The sequence below is a fragment of the Eubalaena glacialis genome, chromosome X (assembly GCF_028564815.1).
Source record: "Eubalaena glacialis isolate mEubGla1 chromosome X, mEubGla1.1.hap2.+ XY, whole genome shotgun sequence".
Taxonomy (NCBI): Eukaryota; Metazoa; Chordata; class Mammalia; order Artiodactyla; family Balaenidae; genus Eubalaena; species Eubalaena glacialis.
In genome coordinates this window covers 69,002,197-69,028,605 of record NC_083736.1, presented here as the reverse complement: position 1 = coordinate 69,028,605, position 26,409 = coordinate 69,002,197, and the positions used below count along the sequence as shown (strand labels likewise).

At 37.7% G+C, this 26,409-nt stretch overlaps 1 protein-coding gene across 1 annotated transcript in view; it reads left to right on the top strand.

Moving 5' to 3' along the window:
- Positions 1-26,409, top strand: part of ZDHHC15 (zinc finger DHHC-type palmitoyltransferase 15) — a 129,349-nt gene that overhangs the window by 91,817 nt on the left and 11,123 nt on the right. Inside the window, exons 10-11 of the mRNA XM_061178466.1 lie at positions 2,505-2,608; positions 21,415-21,493. Of these exons, the coding sequence (XP_061034449.1) occupies positions 2,505-2,608; positions 21,415-21,461 (151 nt within the window). The 3' untranslated portion in view covers positions 21,462-21,493. The remainder of the gene's footprint in view (positions 1-2,504; positions 2,609-21,414; positions 21,494-26,409) is intronic.

The following is a 26,409-nucleotide window of genomic DNA, read 5'->3' as shown; positions in this document are numbered from 1 at the left end:
TTATTGATCTTTGCTATTGTTTTCTTTGTTTCTGTTTCATTTATTTCTGCTCTAATCTTTATGATTTCTTTCCTTCTAACTTTGGGTTTTGTTTATTCTTCTTTCACAAGTTCCTTTAGGTGTAAGGTTAGATTGTTTACTTGAAATTTTTCTTGTTTCTTGAGGTAGGCTTGTATAGCTATAAACTTCCCTCTTAGAACTGCTTTTGCTGCATCCCATAGCTTTTGGATCGTCGTGTTTTCATTGTCATTTATCTCTAGTTATTTTTTGTTTTCCTCTTTGATTTCTTCAGTGATATCTTGGTTATTTAGTAACGTATTGTTTAGCCTCCATGTGTTTGTGGATTTTACGTTTTTTTCCCTGTAATTCATTTCTAATCTCATAGTGTTGTGGTCAGAAAAGATTCTTGATATAATTTCAATTTTCTTAAATTTACTGAGACTTGATTTGTGACCCAGGATGTGATCTATCTGGAGAATGTTCCGTGTGCACTTGAGAAGAAAGTGTAATCTGCTGTTTTTGGTTGGAATGTCCTATAAATATCAATTAAATCTATCTGGTCTATTGTGTCATTTAAAGCTTCTGTTTCCTTATTTATTTTCATTTTGGATGATCTGTCCATTGGTGTAAGTGAGGTGTTAAAGTCCCCCACTCTTATTGTGTTACCGTTGATTTCCTCTTTTATAGCTGCTAGCAGTTGCCTTATGTATTGAGGTGCTCCTATGTTGGGTGCATATATATTTATAATTGTTATATCTTCTTCTTGGATTGATCCCTTGATCATTATGTAGTGTCCTTCCTTGTCTCTTGTAACATTCTTTATTTTAAAGTCTCTTTTATCTGATATGAGTATTGCTACTCCAGCTTTCTTTTGATTTCCATTTGCATGGAATATCTTTTTCCATCCCCTCAATTTCAGTCTGTATGTGCCCCTAGGTCTGAAGTGGGTCTCTTGTAGACAGCATATAGATGGGTCTTGTTTTTGTATCCATTCAGCAAGCCTGTGTCTTTTGGTTGGAGCATTTAATCCATTCACGTTTAAGGTAATTATCGATATGTATGTTCCTATGACCATTTTCTTAATTGTTTTGGGTTTGTTTTTGTAGGTCCTTTTCTTCTCTTGTGTTTCCCACTTAGAGAAGTTCCTTTAACATTTGTTGTAGAACTGGTTTGATGGTGCTGAATTCTCTTAGCTTATGCTTGTCTGTAAAGCTTTTGATTTCTCCATCGAATCTGAATGAGATCCTTGCTGGGTAGAGTAATCTTGGTTGTAGGTTCTTCCCTTTCATCACTTTAATTATATCATGCCACTCCCTTCTGGCTTGTAGTGTTTCTGCTGAGAAATCAGCTGTTAACCTTATGGGAGTTCCCTTGTATGTTATTTGTCATTTTTCCCTTGCTGCTTTCAATAATTTTTCTTTGTCTTTAATTTTTGCCAAGTTGATTACTATGTGTCTCGGCATGTTTCTCCTTGGGTTTATCCTGTATGGGACTTGCTGTGCTTCCTGGACTTGGGTGGCTATTTCCTTTCTCATGTTAGGGAAGTTTTTGACTATAATCCCTTCAAATATTTTCTCTGTTCCTTTCTCTCTCTCTTCTCCTTCTGGGACCCCTATAATGCAAATGTTGTTGTGTTTAATGTTGTCCCAGAGGTCTCTTAGGCTGTCTTCATTTCTTTTCATTCTTTTTCTTTATTCTCTTCCGCAGCAGTGAATTCCACCATTTTGTCTTCCAGATCACTTATCCGTTCTTCTGCCTCAGTTATTCTGCTATTGATTCCTTCCAGTGTAGTTTTCATTTCAGTTATTGTATTGTTCATCTCTGTTTGTTTGTTCTTTAATTCTTCTAGGCCTTTGTTAATCATTTCTTGCATCTTCTCGATCTTTGCCTCCATTCTTTTTCCGAGGTCCTGGATCATCTTCACTATCATTATTCTGAATCATTTTTCTGGAAGGTTGCCTATCTCCACTTCATTTACTTGTTTTTCTGGGGTTTTTTCTTGTTCCTTCATCTGGTACATAGCCCTCTGTCTTTTCATCTTGTCTATCTTTCTGTGAATGTGGTTTTTGTTCTACAGGCTGCAGGATTGTAGTTCTTCTTGCTTCTGCTCTCAATGATTCTGAATCTGGTAATTTTTCTTGAAAATTTAGAACCAAAGCAATAATATAATGGGATATAAATTGGAATCTTCATCATTAAGTTATATTTATGAAGTTTGCTTTATGTGCATTTTGCCATACTGGCCATTGTGGGAAGCAATTAAAGAGTTGCTTAAAAACTAAAAGAGTCAAGACTGATGCAGACAAACAAACAGATATAGAAATTGAGAGCAATAGGGCAACTAAATGATGCTATTGTAAGAGCCTATTCCAGTATGGCTTTAGCCAATCAGCTAAATGGTTTAAATCTTTCTAAGAACCCCACTCCTATTTCTAATAGAGTTATTACCTTCATAAAATGTCTATGTCAGCTGCAAGATCTCACTGCCTTCATTTCCCCACCAGCCCTGGTGATGGACACTCTTTCCCTATGAGGTGTATGAATGAGTCGCAGAACCCATTGCTAGCAAATGAAGAGCCCTGGGAAGAAAATGAGGATGACAACCGAGGTAAGTAGGGTGAGAAGGAAGTCTTTTCTCCACTCAGCAGACTAATAAAGATTATGTTAACACAACGAATGTAGTATAGTGAGAAAATAGTGTACAGAAAGATTATATAAGCATGTCAACCTCATAAGTGCCCTTTGGATGGAGAAGGGCAAGTATGGCCAGATTTGTTTAGCAAATATAGGTGGCTTAGGTAGCATTAGATGACAGCTTGGAAGGTTCCTTACCAGCTTTGTGATACTATAATTTATAACCAATCAGATAAATCAGGAAACATAATAAACAGTGTTGTGCATGTTTGTAAACAATCCTGCCAGTTGTCACTTGGAGTACTTTGCTTGAATTGATTCAATCAGTGGGTAACAGCTCACCTTTCTCTACCCTGGTTCATGCACATTGGCTAAATTTTCTTTAAAATCTCATGCCCATTCTGCTTTAGAATGGTCTAATACATGAAAAAATAAATGATAGTATATAGGGGCAAGGCTACACATCCACCTAGTATACTTTTCTAAAAGGCAGCCCTTAAAGGAAAAATAAGGAATCAGAACTTTGCCCTCCACCTTTCTCCCACCAGATTATTGAGTCATCTTGAGGTCTTTATGAAGAGCTAAAAGTTAAGTTCTCATGTCATGTAACCCCATTGCCACCTATTCTTTTTCTCCATGCTTACTTCTGTGCCTCTAACATTTGTTTATGTTGTTAATAGCAGACTGGTCCCAATAATGCCATAGCTGACAGAAATTTTGAGTGAGAACTTGTAGTAGTTATTACAAACTGTACCTGGGATGAACGCAGCTGAATAAGGACATGGAAAGGCATTGAGGTGGGGAGCAGAGGTGGGAAACAAGCCTTTCTAAATGTTTCCCCAGTTAGATGATCTAGTCCCAGCTTCTCTACCTGGAAGTCCAGTTTTAGAATAAGGCATTGTTACTAGGACTAAGGAAGATAAAACAGTCCAAAATCTATAGTTAGAAAAGGAAGGAGTTCTTACCCAGCCCAAAGAACTTATAACACAAGCAGCTCCTTTACCTCACCCTGCTGACTCTTTATTGAAAAACTGACAGTATTTTGACCTACCATCCTTCAGCTATCAGACTTTTACTTACCGTGGTTACAAGTGATAAGAACTTTTATTTTGGTGTTAAGAAATCCAAACTCTAATAGAAATCATAGACTTCTAGGGTCTTAACATGGTTTGAAATATCTCCCCAATGGAAAAAACTATTCATATCTGAGCCTTGTTTTGGCAAGTGGAAAACTTTAATTATAGATGCAGTACTGCATTATAAAGAGGTTATTTTCTTGAAGTAGTTTTCAATGCCATACTTTTTAAAAAATAGTCAATCATAAAAAATAGGTACACCATTTTATAGTTTACAAAGAACTTTCATATACTGTTTTTCATATCCTTTGTCTCACAACTGTCAGGTTAAGTAGGCATTATTATTAATACCATTCCCATTTTATAACTGAGGAGACTAAGATTTGGAGATGTGAGATAACTTATGCAAGATCACATAGCAAGAAAGAGGCAGAACTTGGACGTAAAGTAAGGCATCCTGATTCCAAATACTGGATTCTTTCCAGTATAATGTTGTATCTGTCCTTTGGACAAATACACATGAGACACAGTGCTGTGACTGCATGCTGTCTTACTATATAATGCATTCAACTGCTTCTTACATAAATTGTAAGTCACAGAGTATAAGCCACCTATAGGTTTAGCAAGAACACTGTACCATCCAAAATAAGTGAGGTTTTTTAAAAGTCCATTGAAAGAGATTCACAACCCTCCTTTATCACCCATTACAGTATCTAACAAATTTAAATGTTGGAAAACTCTCCTTTTTCTCTAACACACGTTCTCATGCTGTACTATTTGTCTGATTCTGTGTTATCCTCACTTACCCAAAATTTCTGTGCAAAACTGGTCATATACAAGTAGTCCTTGCACTTTTGACAACTTAGATTCCTGGGAAAGTTACTGTAAGTTAAAATTTCATGTATTGAACTTAATTTCTTTAAGGAATAATATCAGGGTTTCAGTCCTAGCCCCAAATATAATATTTAGTTTACTATAAATGATGTACTTGTACATTATATAATGCAAAGCATTCTAAAATGTATATAAATTGGTAAAATAGGGAAAAAGAGTAACCTGTTAAGAAAATATGTAATATCATAATCAAGAACTATATACAGTCTTTATCTTCTTTAAAATCCCCGCCTTAATTTATTTTTTATTACTTTGCATTTTATTTATTTATTTATCTATTTTAATTTATTTTAATAGAAGTATAGTTGATTTACAATGTTGTGTTAGTTTCCATTGTACAACAAAGTGATTCAGGTATACATACATATAAATCTATTTTTTTCATTCTTTTCCCTTATAGGTTATTACAAAATATTGAGTATAGCTCCCTGTGCTATACAGTAGGTAGGTCCATGCCTTATTTTAGTACAGCAACATATGAGGTAAAGAAACACCTTTATGAAGTCAAAAGATTTAAAGAGGCTTCTCTGATGAGATTAATGTACACATGCATAGAAAAAATGTGCAAATCAAAAGTGACAGATCGATGTATAATTCTGAGGAGATTTTCCTTGGCTTTTATGACTTTTTATTAACTTTAACAATAGGAAGAATTCATGAATATACAAATCATTAAAAGTTGTAAAACATATATAGAATAAAATCCCTTTTGACTACCGCTGGCAATTCTGACCCTTTCATCACTTATTACCATAATTTTTCTTCATTATTTTTTGGTATGTTCTTCTTTTTTTTTTAATTTAATTTTTATTTTATGTTGGAGTATAGTTGATTTACAATGTTATGTTAGTTTCAGGTATACAGTAAAATGATTCAGTTATACATATATATATCCATTCTTTTTCAGATTCTTTTCCTGTATGGGTTATTACAGAATATTGAGTAGAGTTCCCTGTGCTGTATAGTAGGTCCTCATTGATTATCTATTTTATGTATAGTAGTGTGTATATGTTAATCCCAAACTCCTAATTTATCCCTCCCCCCGCCCCAGCCTTTCCCCTTTGGTAACCAAAAGTTTGTTTTCGAAGTCTGTGGGTCCGTTTCTGTTTTGTAAATAAGTTCATTTGTATCCTTTTTTTAGATTCCAAAAATAAATGATATCATATGATATTTGTCTTTCTCTGTCTGACTTACTTCACTGAGTATGAGCATCTCTAGGTCCATCCATGTTGCTGTAAACAGCATTATTTCATTCTTTTTTATGGCTGAATAATATTCCATTGTATATATGTACTTCTTTATCCGTTCGTCTGTCGATGGACATTTAGGTTGCTTCCATGTCTTGGCTATTGTAAACAGTGCTGCTATGAACATTGGGGTACATATATCTTTTTAAAGTATGGCTCTCTCTGGATATATGCCCCGGAGTGGGATTGCTGGATCACATGGTAGTTCTATTTTTAGTTTTTTAAGGAACCTCCATACTGTTCTTTATAGTGGTTGTACCAATTTATATTCCTACCAACAGTGTAGGAGAGTTCCCTTTTCTCCACACCCCCTCCAGCACTTATTGTTCGTAGACTTTTTGAGGATGGCCATTCTGACCAGTGTGAAGTGAGACCGCAATGTAGTTTTGATTTGCATTTCTCTAATACTTACCAATGTTGAGCATTTTTTCATGTGCTTTTGGCCACCTGTATGTCTTCTTTGGAGAAATGTCTATTTAGATCTTCTGCCCAGTTTTTAATTGGGTTGTTTGTTTTTTCGATATTGAGCTGCGTGTGCTGTTTGTATATTTTGGAGATTAACCCGTTGTCAGTCACTTTATTTGCAAATATTTTCTCCCATTCTGTGGGTTCTCTTTGCATTTTGTTTATGGTTTCCTTTGCTTTGCAAAAGCTTTTAAGTTTAATTACTCCCATTTGTTTATTTTTGTTTTTATTTTAATAATCTAGGAGGTGGATACAAAAAGATATTACTGAGATTTATGTCAAAGAGTGTTCTGCCTATGTTTTCCTCTAAGAGTTTAATAATATCCAGGCTTACATTTAGGTCCTTAATCCATTTTGAGTTTATTTTTGTGTATGGTGTTAGAGAATGTTCTAACTTCATTCTTTTACATGTAGCTGTCCAGTTTTCCCAGCACCACTTATTGAAGAGACTTTTTCTCCATTGTATATTCTTGCCTCCTTTGTCATGGATTAATTGACCACAGGTGCTTGGGTTTATTTCTGGGCTTTCTATCCTGTTGCATTGATCTATATTTCTATTTAATGCCAGTACCATACTCTTTTGATGAGTGTAGCTTTGTAGTATAGTCTGAAGTCAAGGAGCCTGATTCCTCCAGCTCTGTTTTTCTTTCTCAAGATTATTTGGCTATTCGGGGTCTTTTGTGTCTCCATACAAATTTTAAAATTATTTGTTCTACTTCTGTGAAAAACGCCATTGGTAATTTGACAGGGATTGCATTGAATCTGTAGATTGCCTTGAGTAGTATAGTCATTTTGACAATATTGATTCTTCCAATCCAAGAACATGAAATATCTTTCCATCTGTTTGTGTCTTCTTCGATTTCTTTCATCAGCATCTTACAGTTTACAGAGTACAGGTCTTTTGTCTCCTTAGGTAGGTTTATTCCTAGGTATTTTATTCTTTTTGATGTGATGGTAAACTGGATTGTTTCCTTAATTTCCCTTTCTGATCTTTCAATGTCAGTGTATAGACATGCAACAGATTTCTGTGTATTAATTTTGGATCCTGCAACTTTACCAAGTTTATTGATTAGCTCTAGTAGTTTTCTGGTAGTGCATTTAGGATTTTCTATTTACAGTATCATGTCACCTGCAAACAGTGACAGTTTTACTTCTTCATTTCCAGTTTGGATTCCTTTTATTTCTTTTTCTTCTCTGATTGCCATGGCTAGGACTTCCAATACTATGTTGAATAAAAGTGGCAAGGGTGGATATCCTTGTCTTGTTTCTGATTTTAGAGGAAATGCTTTCAGCTTTTCACCATTGAGTATGATGTTAGCTGTGGCTTTGTCATATATGGCCTTTAGTATGTTGAGGTAAGTTCCCTCTGTGCCCACTTTCTCGAGAGTTTTTATCATAAATGGGTGTTGAATTTTGTCAAAAACTTTTTCTGCATCTATTGAGATGATCATGTGGTTTTTATTTTTCAATTTGTTGGTGTGGTGTATCACACTGATCGATTTGTGGATATTGAAAAATCCTTGCATCCCTACAGTAAATCCCACTTGATCATGGTGTATCATCCTTTTAATGTGTTGTTGGATTTGGTTTACTAGTATTTTGTTGAGGATTTTTGCATCTATGTTCATCAGTGATATTGGCCTGTAATTTTCTTTTTTGTGGTTTCTTTGTCTGGTTTCCGTATCAGAGTGATGGTGACCTCATAGAATACATTTTGGAGTGTTCCTTCATCTGCAATATTTTTGGAATAGTTTGAGAAGGATAGGTGTTAACTCTTCTCTAAATGTTTGATAGAATTTGCCTGTGTAGTCATCTGGTCCTGGACTTTTGTTTTGTGGAAGTTTTTTAATCATAGTTTCCATTTCAGTACTTGTGATTGGTTGGTTCATATTTTCTATTTTTTTCTTGGTTCAGTCTTGGAGCGTTGTTCCTTTCTAAGAATTTGTCCATTTCTTCTAGGTTTTCCATTTTATTGGCATAGAGTTGCTTCTAATAGTCTCCTATGATCCTTTGTATTTCTGCAGTGTCAGTGAGTAACTTCTCCTTTTTCATTTCTAATTTTATCGATTTGAGCCCTCTTCCTTTTTTTTCTTGATGAGTCTGGCTAAAGGTTTATCAATTTTGTTTATCTTTTCCAAGAACCAGCTTTTAGTTTCATCAATCTTTTCTATTGTTTTCTTCATCTCTATTTCATTTATTTCTGCTCTGATCTTTATGATTTCTTTCCTTCTACTAACTTTGGGTTTTCTTTGTTCTTCCTTCTCTAGTTGCTTTAGGTGTAGCATTAGGTTGTTTATTTGAGATTTGTCTTGTCTCCTGAGGTAAGATTGCATTGCTATAAACTTCCCTCTTAGAACTGCTTTTGCTGCATCCCATAGGTTTTGTGGGGTTTTTGGTTTGTTTTGTGGTTTTTGTTTGTTTGTTTGTTGGCTGCACCATACGGCATGCAGGATCTTAATTCCATGACCAGGGATCAAACCCATGCCCCCTGCAGTGGAAGCATGGAGTTTTAACCACTTGACCACCAGGGAAGTCCCTGTGTCCCATAGGTTTTGGATCATCATGTTTTCATTTTCATTTGTCTCTAGGTATTTTTTGATTTCCTCTTTGCTTTCTTCAGTGATCCATTGGTTGTTTAGTCTCCATGTGTTTGTGTTTTTTACAGTTTTTTCCTTGTAGTTGATTTCTAATCTCAAAGAGTTGTGGTCAGGAAACATGCTTGGTATGATTTCAATTGTCTTAAATTTATTGATGCTTGCTTTGTGGCCCACCATGTGATCTATCCTGGAAAATGTTCTATGTGCACTTAAGAATGTGTGTTCTACTGTTTTTGGATGGAATGCTCTTTAAATATCCATTAGGTCCATGTGGTCTAATGTGTCATTTAATGGCTGTGTTTCCTTATTGATTTCCTGTCTGGGTGATCTGTTCATTGATCTAAGTGGGGTGTTAAAGTCCCCCACTATTATTGTGTTACTGTTGGTTTCTCCTTTTATGGCTGCTAGCATTTGCCTTATATATTGAGGTACTCCTATGTTGGGTGCATATATATTTACAGTTGCTGCATCTTCTTCTTGGATTGATCACTTGACCATTATGTAGTGTCCTTTTTTGTCTCTTGTAACAGTCCTTATTTTAAAGTCTATTTTGTCTGATATGAGTATCGCTACTCCAGCTTTCTTTTGATTTCCATTTGCATGGAATACCTTTTTCCATCCCCTCTCTTTCAGTCTGTATGTTTCCCTGGACCTGAAATGGGTCTCTTGTAGACAGCATATATACAGGTCTTGCTTTTGTGTCCATTCAGCCAGTCTCTGTCTTTTGGTTGAAGCATTTAATCCATTTACACTTAAGGCAATTATCGATATGTATATTCTTATTGCCATTTTGTTAATTGTTTTGGATTTGTTTTTGTAGGTCTTTTTCTTCCCTTCCTCTTTTGTTCTCTTCTCTTGTGATTTGATGACCATCCATCAACTATTCCATCAACTATCCATGAGTATTCCTTCAGCCTGGTTTGAGAATCCAGTAGGGAGCTCCAGGTCAGGATCAAGTCCTAGGGTACACAATAATTATGCACAGCCTATTCCAGTTACTCTATACCAATGTATTAACTATGACAAGAATGATATTTTAAAAGAATCCAGCAGAAAAGAACCAAGCTTTCCTTAACTCACCAACATTGCTTTCTAGCTATAGCTAATGAGTTTGAAAATCAACTCTTTAATTTTGATAATTTTAATATTCCAGGTGAGATATTTTTATCAAGTTAAAAAATCTTCATATGAAAAGCAAAATTTGCTTGAATTTGCTAATACAACTTTCCAGTGTTAATGTTAACCAGGGCTTGGAAGAATTAAACTCCTTGTCAAATGCTGGACACTTATCCAGGAAAATATTGACCTCAGACTCTAGCATATTATATGCTTTATATATAGCATAATTTCCTACTCCTTTGGGTAAAACTTTTTTTGTATGAGATGATTAGTAACTGCTCAAGGTAGAAGAAGTTTCTGATTTATTTATTTTCAATTTGGTAGTTTCTGCTGCTGTGATAAATAACCCATTACGAAAAAGAACAGAAGAAATAAGCTAGTATAATTTGAGAGCATATTAAGTGTATGACATTGAACCCATAGGGGACATTATGCATTTTTTGTGTCTGAACTCAAGCGTCTTGCATTTATTTGGGAAGATAAGACACATACGTGAAAAGTTGTCTTACAAAACACAATACAGGGTATGTTATTGACCAAATAAATAGAACCATAAAATTTGTCCTATAGGAATTCAAAGGAGAGAGTGGTTCTTTTAGGCTGGGCTAGTCAGGAAAGGCTTTATAGAGGAGAGAGAATTTGGGCCTTAAAGATGAGATGGGATTTGGATTTGTGGCAAGGAATGAAATGACAGAAGTTAAAAGGAAAATCACAGGTTATAATGCATGAGACCCCAAGCTAAGTGAGGAGGATATGAAGAAGAAAGTAGCCTAGCTCCAACAAAGAGTTTGAATGGTAGTGGATTGGATAGGAACTACTTGAAGTTATAGACCTCATCACCTTCATTTCAGTACTATCTTCAACCCTTGCAAAATAAGGTTGCATATAGAAGATGATTGTTAGCTTAATGCCACAGGTGAATTAGTGTTAGATTGAATAGGACCTTAGGTACAAGACTAAGGACTCTTCTGTGGATAATGGGGAACTACTGATGGTTTTTAAGCAGGGGTTTGATATGAGGGTAATGTTGTTTTAGGAAGATCATGAGGTGATAATCTACCAAAGCACACTTCCATTCTATGCCAGAGATTGCTCTAATTGCTGTACCTTCTGAAAGCATTGGTAAGAGCCCTTCTCTTCATCAGAACTCAGACTCTCTAAGGATATCCTATATATAAGAACTCTGGTTCTGAGATGAGACCTTACACATCAAGAGCTTTATTGTTTAGAATCATCTCTGGGTGATATTCTGTGCAATCACCTCCCAATCAGAGACAGCCGTTGAATCTTGCTTGAAGAGAAAATTACCTTATCACTTAATTCTTTGGGCCTAACCAGGCCTCTATGATTATGCCTGAGGAACTTTAAGATACTACCACAGGACCTAGGCAAGGTCATAAGTTAAATTCATGCTTCCTACCTTAAAGAATATACCCCTTCAAGGGCACCAAAGTGCCCTTACTTATTCCCATGCATAGTGGCAATAGGTAGGGCTAAATTGGAAGAGTCCTTAGTCTCAGTCAATTCTTTTTTTTTAGGTAAGAATTAGATTTAGATTAGAGAGATACACACTCAATAGACAGAGTGTGGGGAAGGCAAGAGGCACCGAAATATGGGGTGGTTAGTTTTTATGGGGTGGGTAATTTCATAGGCTAATGAGTGGGAGGATTATTCCAACTATTTCAGGGAAGGGGCGGGGATTTCCAGGAATTGGGCCACCGCCCACTTTTTGGCCTTTTCAGGTCAGCCTTGGAACTGTCATGGCACCTGTGAGTGTGTCACTTAACACGCTAATGTATTACAGTGAGCATATAATAAGGCTCAAGGTCTACTGGAAGTTGAACCTTCTACAATCTTGGACCTAGTTGTTTCTAACCAGTTTTTGTCATGTCCTCAACAGCTATGTCATTCTTTTAAAGGTGGTGCCCTGCCCCCTTCCCTCCTGTTTCATTCCCCCCTCAGAGATTTTACTCCCATATTCTTATGGGAAGCTTAGGGGCAATGGTCTGTCTTCTGTAACTGCTTCAAGGCTGAGCAGATGCGTCGACCCTGCCTGTCAGGGAGTAAAAGTCTCTGGATGCCTGATATAGGGGCCCCAGGGGCCAGATGCCTCCTTGTTTTAAGTCGATATGGGCTGGAATCCTCTCATAGCCATCATCTTGTTGTGGAACTGTTGTAACTGCTTCCATAGCCTTCCTATGAATCTTCTTGAAGATGAAGCACTTTTGCAACAGCATCAAAGTACAAAAATAACTATCTATAAATGACAAAAGATTTAAAAGGCATGGTTAAACATCTGATTGCAGTGTAATTGATAAAGAAGCTTGGTTACAATAACCAGAATTATGACTGATTACATTTAATTTAACATACCAAATAATCCTAGTTAAATATTTCTCTCTGAGATGCCTCAGGGGCCTGCTAAAGCATCCCAAAGTTAGCTGGAAGTCAAAAGAACTTTAATTAAAATTTGATATTTGGGAAGTTTGCCAAAAAGTTTCAAAACACTTGGTCAAATAAGATCATAGGTCACTGTGAGATAATACTTATTCTTTAACAAAAGTTACAAGAGATCTCAAAAGCAAATACAAATCACTTAAAGGCAGAGAAACTCACACAATCTGTTATCAAAAGTAGCATTCCAAGAATACTTTGTTCTCTTAACAGAGAGAGAAACCAATTCCAAGTCTTGCCTCAGCTTACTCCCAACAAAATCCATTTACCCAACTAAATTCAATCCAATCTTAGAAAATCCTGATCATGCACAACTCTTTTCTCAGTGTTCCTTTCCCATTCCTCACACGTCTTTTACTGAAAACACCCATCTTACTTTCCTTAAAAGTTTTTTTTTCACATTGAGTCACTTACTTTCCTTGCTGACAAATTTGCAACAGATATAAGGTCTTATTTGACCTCTAGTAAACCTAGGTACAACAGAAGTACTATACTTAACATTGATGACTCTAAAGACATCAAACCAACAAGTTTAAGCCACCTTTAATACCAGCTATCTGATTAGTACTGAATATTTCTCAGATGACATGAACCTGAAATTCATTCTAGCCAGATTCTTTTACATTTCTGAGTATTTATATAAGTGCTTAGTTTCCTTTAAGTCCATTAAATAGAGCTCTTTTACAAATTAATTTTGGCAATACCATACATCTACAACACACATATAGATACATATGAACACACAAACAAACACAGAGACCTCATAGTTCTCATTCCAAAATTTCAGCCCTGAATCAGGTAAAACAATGTAAAACCCATCAGTTACAAGAGGTTGGATTCAAATTGGGCTTCTGGCAGATGGAAAAGGCAGATGGAACAAATCAAGGTCACCTGTCTAGATGGCTAAATCCTTTTTACTAATGTTTATGGAGAAGACACTTAAGATTTTTATTTGTCCTTGATAAGTCAAATTCCAAATTCTCTAGCCCTTTTCCCAAAATTTGCATTTTAAAAAATGGCAGAGATAAGGGTTTCCCTGAGAAGACCAGATAGAACATTTGCATCTCAAAGGCATGAGAAAGGCAGGCAAATTCCTTCTAGGATGATTTTGTTCTCTTAAGTTCAGACAATTTTTTTTTCTTTCCCTCAGAGAATTGGGTAGCTACCTCAATGTTATCAAAGAACTGGCACACCCATTCACCTATGTTGGAATGTTTTATTTTCCCTCATTTGCCTTAGGGGAGAAGGGTTCCCCCCAAAATCCTATCAGCTATGGTCAGTTTAGTCAGACCGGTGGTCTCCCATTTTGGTTCAGGTATTAATAATCGCCGGCTGGATATCTTTGACCAAGTCTGGGACCTTGATATTTCACACTCCAAGGTCTACTAAGGCTTCTATTTCAGCTCCAGATTTAGTCTGTTCCTTTCCACTTTCTGTTAGAATCATTTGGTGATGAGAGTGGTTCCCTTGCCCCTCAAGAAACAGAGTGGCCCCTAACTTAGTTTATAAGCCTCTTCCCATTAAGGGGATGGGACAATCAGGCACAGACAGAAAGGAATCTAGAAACAACTGGCATTGATGTTGCACAAAAAGGGTTCCTGGAAAGTGTGCCCCTTCCACTTCCCTGACACCCCATTGCATACTCCTTATGATTGCTAAGGCTTCCAATCTTTTGGGTTAAGATTGAAAAGGTTGCACCAGTATCTATAAGAAATTCTGTCAAGTGGCCTGCCACATCAATGACTACCTGAGGCTCAACACTAGTTATGAGATGTTATCTCTAGGCATGATGCCGAAATCTCAGCCTCTATACACTGGTGCCAAATGGAGTCTCAGAAACAGAGTTTTGGGTGAAGTAGAAGAATAGCTTTATTGCTTTGCCAGGCAAAGGGGGGCACAGTAGACTCCTGCCCTTGAAAATTATGTGTCCCAACCTGGGAGGACTTGATGAAGAGTTTTATAGCAATAGTTAAGGGTGAGGTTCCTGACAAGATTAGGGTGTGTACAGAGCCTGTCCTCCTTTAATCTCATCTCAGGTAATCTTGATGGGATTCTCTGGTTCCTTTAGTCTGACCTTAATTGGTCTTCTCTGGTATGGAGAATGCTGACATCTTCCATTTGTTGGTTTTTTATTCTATAAAAGGGCTTAAAGATATTGTTATGTGTATCCCTTGAGGTGGAACCAGGACCCTGACCCAAGGCTGCACTATTGTTTCTTGGCTGTTCCTCCCTTGACTCTGCATCCCTTCCCTTCCCAGACTAGCAACTGTTCATGAATCTTAGGGAAGGTCATGGAGGCTGAACAGAAAGGCTCTCTGTGCCCAGGAGCCCCTACAGGGTCCTGCTCGGTTTCAGGCAGAGCAGCTTTTGGCCTTGGGCCCCTTCAGTCTTCTGATTGCAAAACCATCAATGGCCAAGGGGTCCCCATTGCTGTCTGGCATCTGGGGCATTCCCTCCTCCAATGTCCTGGCTGTTTGCAAAGGGCACATTGATTTTGATCCTCCCTCCAGTACCCCTTTTGTCTACACAGGGTACACTGGTCCTGTCTGGGTACCCGTGGGCCTCATGATCCACCAGGGCCAGATTGGCCCAGGAAAGTTGGCTTCCCCTTTGGTGGCCTCTGAGGGGACAAAGCCACTGCCATCTTTTGGGCCTTTTGCATATTTATCTGGGTGCATTTAGCCTTTTCAGCCACATCCCTATTATTGAAAACCGAATAAGCCAATAGGAGCAAATCGTTCATTGGAGTCTGAGGACCAGCAGTTGCTTTCTGAATTTTCCACCTGATATCTGGGGCAGACTGGGCTATGAAATTCATAGCCAAAAGGTCCTGTCCCTTACGGGAGGAGGGACCCATGTTCATATATTTCCTAAAAACTTCCACTAGTCTCCCTTGGAAGATGGCAGGATTTTCATCCTGTCCCTATTGGACCTCCTTCACCTTTTCATAATTAACAGGTTTTACTGTAAATTTCTTCATACCATCTATCAAACAGACCCCGTCTATCCCTATCAATAGAATTCCATTGTGGGTCTACCTCAGGGACAGCATCATTCCCCACCTGGTGTACTGCATGGCACTGTAGGGTGGGTCAGTTAAAATGTCCTCTGTGTCCTTCCTAGAGTTATCCCTCCAAGCTATGCATGCCTTAAATTCCTTTTGTGTTTCATTGCCTAAATACAAGGCCATGAAAATTTGGACATATGGTACCTCACCCCATTTTAAATTTCCTAACTCATATTGTGGCCAAACCTGATTACATAACCTAATAAGTTTTTTCTCTTTTAATTCCTGTTGTCTGAATCTTTCCCAATCCCGGAGTATATGGTCCAGAGGGGTATCAGTCAGGATTGATGCAGCCTGACCCATTTCAGACCCAAGCCTGAGGTAATGTCTCTAACTCTTGTGCTATCCAAAAGTTCTGCTCTCATGTCAAAATCCACCACGCAATTTGGTCAAGATTGGCACTTATGATTTTAGATGCTACCCCTTCCAAGGTAGTCTCCCAACCAGGTGTTAATGCCTGAAAAGTTGCCACAAAGGAATGGTACAGAAGGTGTCCCCCATAGTGTCGATGATGAGCAGGAATTGGCCTAGCTGTTAAGTCGGGAGTAAAGGATCAGCACTTGTAAGGGTTAGAGGGAGGGGAGAGCAAGAAATAAAAAGAGAGAGGGAGAGAGAGAGAGAGAGAGGAAGGAAGGAAGGAAAGAAGAAAGAAGGGAGATAGGGAAATAAAGGGAACAGGAATAAACATAGAATGTAGGAGAAAAACCTCAGAGTCAAGAAGAGTACAGATTATCGAATCCTGCGGCAACAATTTTGTCCTGGACCTGCGTTAAGCATGTGGGGTTGACCGGCCCATCAGAAATGAGCAGACATTGGTGGAGCATCCTCCCCAGTACACCTGGCTCCTGGCGTCCCACAGGCCCATTTAGGACCAAGACCTGACTCTGAACATTTTCCTACCTTATCACTGTCCCTTCATGGCTCGCCAGCTGAAACCGCACACTTCAGATTGGGACTTGAACCCACTGACTGGGACTCAAACCCAGCCAAAACCCGGATTGGGACTTGAACCCACTGTCTTTTGAGATCGCACACCTGGCCTCAGGACTTGCTGTAATTCAGGTTCTTTATGTCTCAGCACAGAAGGAATTCAGCGAGAGGCAAAGTGATAGGAAAGAAGTAGATTTATTGAGAGAGATACACACTCCATAGACAGAGTGTGGGCCATCTCAGAAGGCGAGAGGCAGTCTCAGTCAATTCTTTATCAGTGTTCTATATAGGAATTCAAGATACATTGGCCTATACTAACATCTTACCAACCTGATATTCCTATGAGTCATATACTTATGATTACACATTTGGGATGATTAAGTGTGTGGCTCTTTTCCAAAAGGCTGTTTTCTCTCATTCCTACATATAGAAGACAGTACTATTCTGGGGGAGGATGTCTGGCTGGTTGACCAAGATCATATAGGAAAAAGAGAAGGGAAAGGGAGAAACTAACATTTATTAAATTTATTTGGGGAGATAAGACACATATATGAAAAGTTGATTGACAAAACACAATACAGGATATGATGTTGACCAAATGAGTAGAACTATAAAGTTTGTGCCATAGGAACTTAAAGGAAAGTGATTTCTGTAGGCTGGGCTCATCAGGAAAGGCTTTACAGAGAGGGTAGAATTTGAGTGTTAAAGATTAGATAGCATTTGGATTGGTGGCAAGGAATGAAGAGGCAGAAGGTACAAGGAAAGTCACAAATAATCAGCAGACCTCAAGCTAAGTGATGAAGAAAGTAACCTGGCTCCAAAAAAGTTTGAATGGTAAGGGACTGGATAGGAACTCCTTGAAGTTAGAGACTTCATAACCTTCATTTCGTTGTTTTCTGCATTCCTAGCAAAGTAAAGTTACATATAGATGATTGTTTGAATCCAAGGGTACAACTAACATTTGTTGAATGACTATTATATGCCAGGTGATTTACAGGCACTGTCATTTAAGAGTCATAATCACTTTGTAAGTTGTAAATATTAAATTACTCCCAAAGTCACACAGCCAGTCAGTGACAGAATCTGGCTCCAAAATCCAAACCCTTAACCACTGTACCACCCAGTGTCTCTCCTTTGATCCTACTTACTTTTCAATTTGTAGACATTTTTAAGGTCCATTTAAAAGAAAACTTCTCAGTTCCTGTGCCTCTTTCATCAGAAATAGAATGATGGAAAAACATGGATAATACTCTGGCAGGGGGATCATTTCCCAGCTCTGCCACTAGGCTCAGTGTATGACTTTTGGAAAGTCCCTTCTGTTCTCTGGAGCTCAGTTTCAATTCCATGATCTCTAAGCTATCTTCAGCTCTAAGGTGTGATGTTCTATGATCACATTTGATACTGAGGAGTCAGAAATCAAGCTGAATAATCACAACTTTATATCTTTCACCAAATGGCTCTTTTCCTTTTTTGGAAGATATTGATATATTTTAGCATCCACTGTAAGCTTACATTTATTAATATACTTTCCGTATCCTGGAACCAAATTTCTTTCTTCAAATATCCTCTCTAGATACACCAGTTGCTCCCTCTTATAACCTCCACCTAGCATTTTGACCACCAAGCTATAAACAACCTATTCTCACACTTGTCATTTGCCTTTACTCAAGAATAAGAATCCTAGGTCTCATCACTGAAAGCATGAAACATAATATACTGAGTTAGGGAGGGGCTACTCTTTTGAGCACCTAGGCATTTTTCAAGAGACTTGTTCCTCCTGTTTCTAGATAAGAAGGGAATGGCCATGCCCTCAGCTCCTGGAAAACTTAACTTATGCAGTAATATCATGGATATTCATTTTACTGCTTTACCTGCATTGTCCAACCCTGAGCCCTGAATTGGTTCATGTTCCTGAAATATTCCAGGTCTCCAATCAATCAGTTCAATTCAGAAAGTATTTCCTGAAGGTATGCCTCAGACAAGGTATTGTGGAGGGATATAAAGATAAATAAAACACGGCCTCTGCCCTCAAGGAATTTGCAGTTGTATGGAAGGATAGGAAAAGCACACAAGTCTAACACAAGATTTAATGTGCTCATTGCTATAAAAGTGATGTTAGCAATTACATACCTAGGTAAGCTTAGCCCTGTGCTAAGTACTGTGTGGTACACATGGTAAGTGTGTGATTGTCAGTGATGCTTAAACAATATCGATATCAATATCAGTGTGTCAATAAAGGAGGTAAGTGTATGCGCTATAGTGGTGAAAGTTTTGAGGAAGAAATAGGACTTCAGCTAGATGTTATTAGGATGGGTAACATCTAGGTAGATGCTAGGAAGAAAGAAATGGCATTCTATGTAAGAAGTGTGACTTGAATGTGGTAAGAACACTAAGGAGGCCATCCATTCCTATGTACTGGGTGGGCATTGTGGGTTGTGAGCAGTAATATTAGAGAAGTAAGATGGCCACATGGTAGAGGGTTTTGTAGTTTTGCTACAGTAGGGAATAGATATTAATTTTATGATCTTGAGTGATATTAATATAATGAAAGATAAATTTTAGAAAAGTTACTCAGGTAGTAGCATGCAGGATATATTGAAATTTGCAGAGACAGGAACCAGAAAAAGCAATAAATAGTTGAGCATGTGTCACAATGGCTTCCAGAGGGGTGTGACACTAGAAATGGAGAAGAAGGATTAAAGCCAGGAGACATTTTAAATAACTGGAAACAGTCCCAGTGAGTAGAGAGATCTGGGAGTCATTCATATAGAGATAGTGTTTAAACCCATGAATGGTGTAGGAGATAATAAAGAGAGAGAATAAAGCTAGGGAAAGGAGATAAAATATAAAATTTGGCATCACCTAAGCAATGTTGACATGCATTCATGTGGACAAGGAAATAAATGGAAAAGAGAAAGTCAGAGGGTAAAAGATAAAACCTAAAGGACACTCATAATTCAGGAAAGAGCATTACAAAAATACTGTGAATGAGAGAGTATTGCCCTATTTTACAGATGAAAAAGTTGAAGCTGGGGAGGTAAAGTCACTTATGTAAAGCAATAAAGCAGTCATAACTCAACCTAAGTTCTTCAAGACTCCACATTATGTCCATTTCCCTATTCTTTCCAATCTCTGAGAACCAATGGCTACAAAGAAGTGTACATATACTGTTATGGTCACTTCCCATAGTATCAAAGGTTTATGTAGGAATATAAGATTTTAAAGGAAGGGAGGAGAGCTAGGAGGATGAGACAGGAAGAGAAACAGTGCTGAGCCAGCATACACTAAGATTAAAATGACATCATTCTTGGTTCAAGTAAACATTTATTGAATAATGGTAAAAATCACTACAGCATAGGCAATAAGAGCAGGTGGGAGTAGTGAAAGCAGTATAGGTGCAGATGGTAGAAGGAGAAAGTAAATTGTTTTCCTAAATTCTGCATTTGTCGTCTGTTATGCAGAGCCTGATTTTTTTGAAGTATCTGCATTCTTTCAATTTAGTCCTCACCTGGCGATGACTCTACCTTTGCCATTTTAGCTTAATCTCCTCTGGGAGTGAAACTGTGAAGGAAGTTGATAATCGAGTTTTTCAGCTCAAGTTTCAATGTCTGCAAGACTAATTTTAATTCAAATAATTGCTAGGGGAAAGTGTTCTGTGCCAAATACAAGTGTGGATTGCAATGGTAAAGAGTAAAAGAAACCCATTCAGCAGAATGCTAAAAGCCAATTTCTGAAAAGGTGCACTACCAAACCATACCTACAAAGTTCTGAAACAGCCAACCGTCAGGAGGAAACAACAAGGCAAATAGTGCATTGAAGTTCCAGAATTGTCTTTTACACTTATCAATTGCTTTCTTTGTAGAAATGTATAGGTAAGATGAGATGTATGCTCAAGCACTTGCTCCCTCTTTTTCTCTTTTGAGGTGTTTGACAAACATAAGTAATTCTCTGTATATCCTTCACTGAAGAGCTGGGCCAATACAACTGCTTTTTGTTCAGACTTAAGGGCAAGAATACCCTAGGCCCAGGATTCCAAACAAGACAGAATGTTGTGCCCACTATGATTCCAAAGACAGGCATTCTAAGAGCCACATTTTACTTTTCCACTCTTCCTGGAAGAAAGCAGACTTGTCTCTGGAGTGTGCCTGGTTAACTCAGTGGCATGAGAAGTTGCCAGCCTGCTGTGGCAAGGGTAACCCGCCCTGGCTGGCCTCTATCTTCTGGGATCCAGACCTCACACTTATGGGAGCACTCTGAACAGCGCATCAATTTCATAAAGGAGAATGTACTAAGCAGAAACTATAAGGGACAACCACTGTCAACTTTTTTTTTATCTCAAAGTGCCAAGTACATTATTATGCAAGGAATATAAAGAAAGTGATTATCTGTACATTAAGCAAGCTGATTCAGAGTGTACTTTGCTCCTCAAAAGGCTGGGTGTTGAAAACAAGAACATTTGTACCATAAATGATGTTGCTTGTTGATTCCAAAGCCTCTTATTTTCTGGATACTTCATTCCTTTTTAGAAACACACCAACACCTAAAGTACTATAACAGCTATCTCAATTATGTCCAGTGAAATAACAAGACAGGGTAATTTTGTGAGTAGCAAGACCCAAAACATTCTATTAAAGCCAAATGATGTTGAGCTGTCATCACAGCTATTTAAGTCAAATACCAGCCACTATTATAGATCAGATAATGCTGACAAATAAAATAATCTTAGTTCATAGTACAGCAAGCTGACAACTCTTGAAATGTGAATGCTTGGACTGGTTACAAATGCTTCAGTATATAGCACATCAGTCTTTAGATATTTGTGGATGTCCGCTGCCTCCAGGGATTGACCGAGAAAGAAACATGCCAATAAATGAATACCCACCCATACAAGAGAAAGGGACATTTGTTTACTTCACTTTTCAACCTTACAGATTATCCAGAAGGATCATCATCTCTTGCTGTGGAAACGGAAACATAGCAGTTTTCACATTTCCTGCATCTCTCAAACAGGTCAGTATTCTGAGGGAGGCACATAGAGTACCACCTGGACTGCTAAGAGGCAGTCTGGGGAGCAGAACTGGAAAAGGAGTAAGTTATCACCCTGGCAAACAAGATGTTGAATTCTTCCCTCTTATATTATTCAGGTAAGCAGAAGTTCTATACATAATTCCCCTGTGTATTGTACTGAAAAAGACTCCCTTACTCCCTGTAAACTCACACTATTCACTTTGGCTAAAAGACCCCAGGGTATCCAGGAACAGCCATACATCTCATTTCGGTTATTTACTTTCATACTATGAATTATAAACCTTGTCCTAGTGAATTTCAGGTCTCTGAAATGAAAAAGATTACAAATAGTTTCTTTTTGCCTGACTCCATTATGTCAGTTAATAACCTACTCTTACCCACTAACAGGCAAAAAGCACCATCCCTACACTCCAACTCTCCCGAAATGCTACTAATTTGTTCATCAGTGGCAGGCAGCCTTACACATGGGATTCTCTTTGGCCTGGTGAAAAGCTAAAAAGCCTTCTCTTTGAAACATTGACAGGTAAATAAACCCAGTGTAATTCAGTATTAAAAGGAAAACTTTAGTAATAAAAATACCATGGAGCTTGAAACTCTGATCTGATAAGCCTTCCAATTCTATTCCCATGAAAAAGCTGGCAATTATTCAGGAGCCTATCAATCTGTGGGCTCTCAGGTCTTCACTTCTTTACCTTACAGAACCCTGCTGTGCACCAGTATAGGTACTATATAAGACCTTCTATATGGCAGTCCCTTTGCTATGTACTTTACATATGTTATCTCATTTAATCCTCACATCAACTCTGTCAGGTGACTGTTACTATTCCCATTTTACTTATGAGAAAACTGAAGTCCAGAGAAGTTAAACCACCTATCTAGCTAGTAAGTGGATAACCTAAGATTGCAACACAGGTCTGTCTGACCTCAGATCATGCCCTTTCCACTATGGCACTACATTTAAAAACCTGACTTGGGATATCTACTGCACCTTCACTTATAATCAAAGGTTTAAAAGAGGGAAGAATTAAATCTGTCTTCTTATCCAAAGCCCTGATGAAATGTGTGACACTTGTATGGTACTAGAACCTAGATTTCATATATACATGGTGCTTATCTCTCTCATTTTCTTATTCTAGCATTTTACTATGGGTATTCTTTGAAATGTCAACAGAAGTTAAAGGGGAAAAAGTTACCTGGTGAAATAAATTTAGGAAACCCTGTATCAAAATTAGAGAGTTATCTTTAGCATAGGAATTATGCAAATAAGTTTTGTGACTCTCCAAGAGGGGGGTATATTAGCCCTCTGAAATTATTTGACTGAATTTATTTTCTTGTGTGCAGATCATGGAACTTTGTCTTTAGTGCAGTACTTCTCAAGACTTAAAATATGCTAAGGAATTTTGTGAATCCCCTAAAGTGGAATAAGTTTTTTCCAAACTTATATGACCACGTAACCCTTTTTTTTTTCAGAATATCTTGGGTAAATATTAAACCATAAAATATATAGATATATATTTTTTAGATTTCATTTTATTTTTTTAACATCTTTATTGGAGTATAATTGCTTTACATTGTCGTATTAGTTTCTGCTGTATAACAAAGTGAATCAGCTATACGTATACATATATCCCCATATCCCCTCCCTCTGGCGTCTCCCTCCCACCCTCCCTATCCCACCCCTCTAGGTGGTCACAAAGCACCGAGCTGATCTCCCTCTGTTATGGGGCTGCTTCCCACTAGCTATCTGTTTTACATTTGGTAGTGTATATATGTCCATGCCAGTCTCTCACTTCGTCCCAGCTTACCCTTCCCCCTCCCCGTGTCCTCAAGTCCATTCTCTACGTCTGTGTCTTTATTCCTGTCCTGCTGCTAGGTTTTTCAGAACCTTTTTTTTTTTAGATTCCATATATATGTGTTAGCATACGGTATTTGTTTTTCTCTTTCTGACTTACTTCACTCTGTATGACAGACTCTAGGTCCATCCACCTCACTACAAATAACTCAATTTCATTTCTTTTAATGGCTGAGTAATATTCCATTGTATATATGTGCCACATCTACTTTATCCATTCATCTGTGGATGTACACTTAGGTTGCTTCCATGTCCTGGCTATTGTAAATAGAGCTGCAATGAACATTGTGGTACATGACTCTTTTTGAATTATGGTTTTCTCAGGGTATATGCCCAATCCAAAAATGGGCAGAAGACCTAAATAGACATTTCTCCAAAGAAGATACACAGATTGCCAACAAACACACGAAAGGATGCTCAACATCACTAATAATTAGAGAAACGCAAATCAAAACTACAATGAGGTATCACCTCCCACCAGTTAGAATGGGCATCATCAGAAAATCTACAAACAACAAATGCTGCAGAGGGTGTGGAGAAAAGGGAACCCTCTTGCACTGTTGGTGGGAATGAAAATTGATACAACCACTATGGAGAACAGTATGGAGGTTCCTTAAAAAACTAAAAATAGAGCTATCATATGACCCAGCATAAAATATGTTTTTGATATGATTCCCTAGGTAAGCAAAATTGCCTTTAAGCAATGGTTTTCCCAGGGCACTCTGTTCAAATAAATTAACGGATTAATTTTGTGGGAATAACAGAGTCATGTTCTAATAATAATAGAAAAGTATTTGGGAACACAGGAGGAAAGAATGGGGCAATCATTTCAACGTTTAACAAGATATGAAGAATTTTTTAATGTACATAATTACTACATTAATGTTTGTAAAAGCCCCAAACACAAAACAACTTGAATGTCTATCAACATGAGAATGGTTGAATAAGTTATGTATGTCTATAGACTGGCTGAATGGATACAAAAACAATACCCATATATATGCTGTATGTGTCTCTAGGTCTGAAGAGACCCACTTCAGACCTAGGGACATGTACAGACTGAAAGTGAGGGGCTGGAAAAAGATATTCCATGCAAATGCAAATCAAAAGAAAGCTGGGGGGTAGCAATTCTCACATCAGACAAAATAGACTTTAAAATAAAGACTATTACAAGAGACAAAGAAGGACACTACATAATGATCAAGGGATCAATCCAAGAAGAAGATATAACAATTGTAAATATTTATGCACCCAGCATAGGAGCACCTCAATACATAAGGCAAATGCTAACAACCATAAAAGGGGATCATTGCAACAAAAAGAATAAAATGCCTAGGAATAAACCTACCTAAGGAGACAAAAGACCTGTATGCAGAAAACTATAAGACACTGATGAAAGAAGTTAAAGGTGATACAAGCAGATGGAGAAATATACCATGTTCTTGGATTGGAAGAATCAACATTGTGAAAATGACTCTACTACCCAAAGCAATCTACAGATTCAGTGCAATCCCTATCAAACTACCAATGGCATTTTTCACAGAACTAGAACAAACAATTTCACAATTTGTATGGAAACACAAAAGACCCCAAATAGCCAAAGCAATCTTGAGAAAGAAAAACAGAGCTGGAGGATTCAGGCTCCCTGACTTCAGACTATACTACAAAGCTACAGTAATCAAGACAGTATGCTACTGGCACAAAAACAGAAATATAGATCAATGGAACAGGATAGAAAGCCCAGAGATAAACCCATGCACATATGGTCACCTTATTTTTGATAAAGGAGGCAAGAATATACAATGTAGAAAAGACAGACTCTTCAATTAGTGGTGCTGGGAAAACTGGAAATCTACATGTAAAAGAATGAAATTAGAACACTCCCTAACACCATACACAAAAATAAACTCAAAATAGATTAAAGACCTAAATGTAAGGCCAGACACTATAAAACTCTTAGAGGAAAACATAGGCAGAACACTCTATGACATACATCACAGCAAGATCCTTTTTGACCCACCTCCTAGAGAAATGGAAATAAAAACAAAAATAAACAAATGGGACCTCATGAAACTTAAAAGCTTTTGCACAGCAAAGGAAACCATAAACAAGACCAAAAGACAACCCTCAGAATGTGAGAAAATATTTGCAAACGAAGCAACTGACAAAGGATTAATCTCCAAAATATACAGGCAGCTCATGCAGCTCAATATCAAAAAAACAAACAACCCAATCCAAAAATGGGCAGAAGACCTAAATAGACATTTCTCCAAAGAAGATATACAGATTGCCAACAAACACATGAAAGGATGCTCAACATCAATAATCATTAGAGAAATGCAAATCAAAACTACAATGAGGTATTACCTCACACCAGTGAGAATGGTCATCATCAAAAAATCTACAAACAATAAATGCTGGAGAGGGTGTGGAGAAAAGGGAACTCTCCTATACTGTTTGTGGGAATGTAAGTTGATACAGCCACTATGGAAAACAGTATGGAGGTTCCTTAAAAAACTAAAAATACAACTACCATATGACCCAGCAATCCCACTACTGGGCATATACCCTGAGAAAACCATAACTCAAAAAGAGTCATGCACCACAATGTTCATTGCAGCACTATTTACAATAGCCAGGACATGGAAGCAACCTAAGTGTCCATCAACAGATGAATGGATAAAGAAGATGTGGCACATATATACAATGGAATATTACTCAGCCATAGAAAGAAACGAAATTGAGTTATTTGTAGTGAGGTGGATGGACCTAGAATCTGTCATGCAGAGTGAAGTAAGTCAGAAAGAGAAAAACAAATACCATATGCTAACACATATATATGGGATCTAAACAAAAAAATGGTTCTGAAGAACCTAGCGGCAGGACAGGAATAAAGGCGCAGATGTAGAGAATGGACTTAAGGACACGGGGAGGGGGAAGGGTAAGCTGGGACGAAGTGAGAGAGTGGCATGGACATATATACACTACCAAATGTAAAATAGATAGCTAGTGGGAAGCAGCTGCATCACGCGGGGAGATCAGCTCG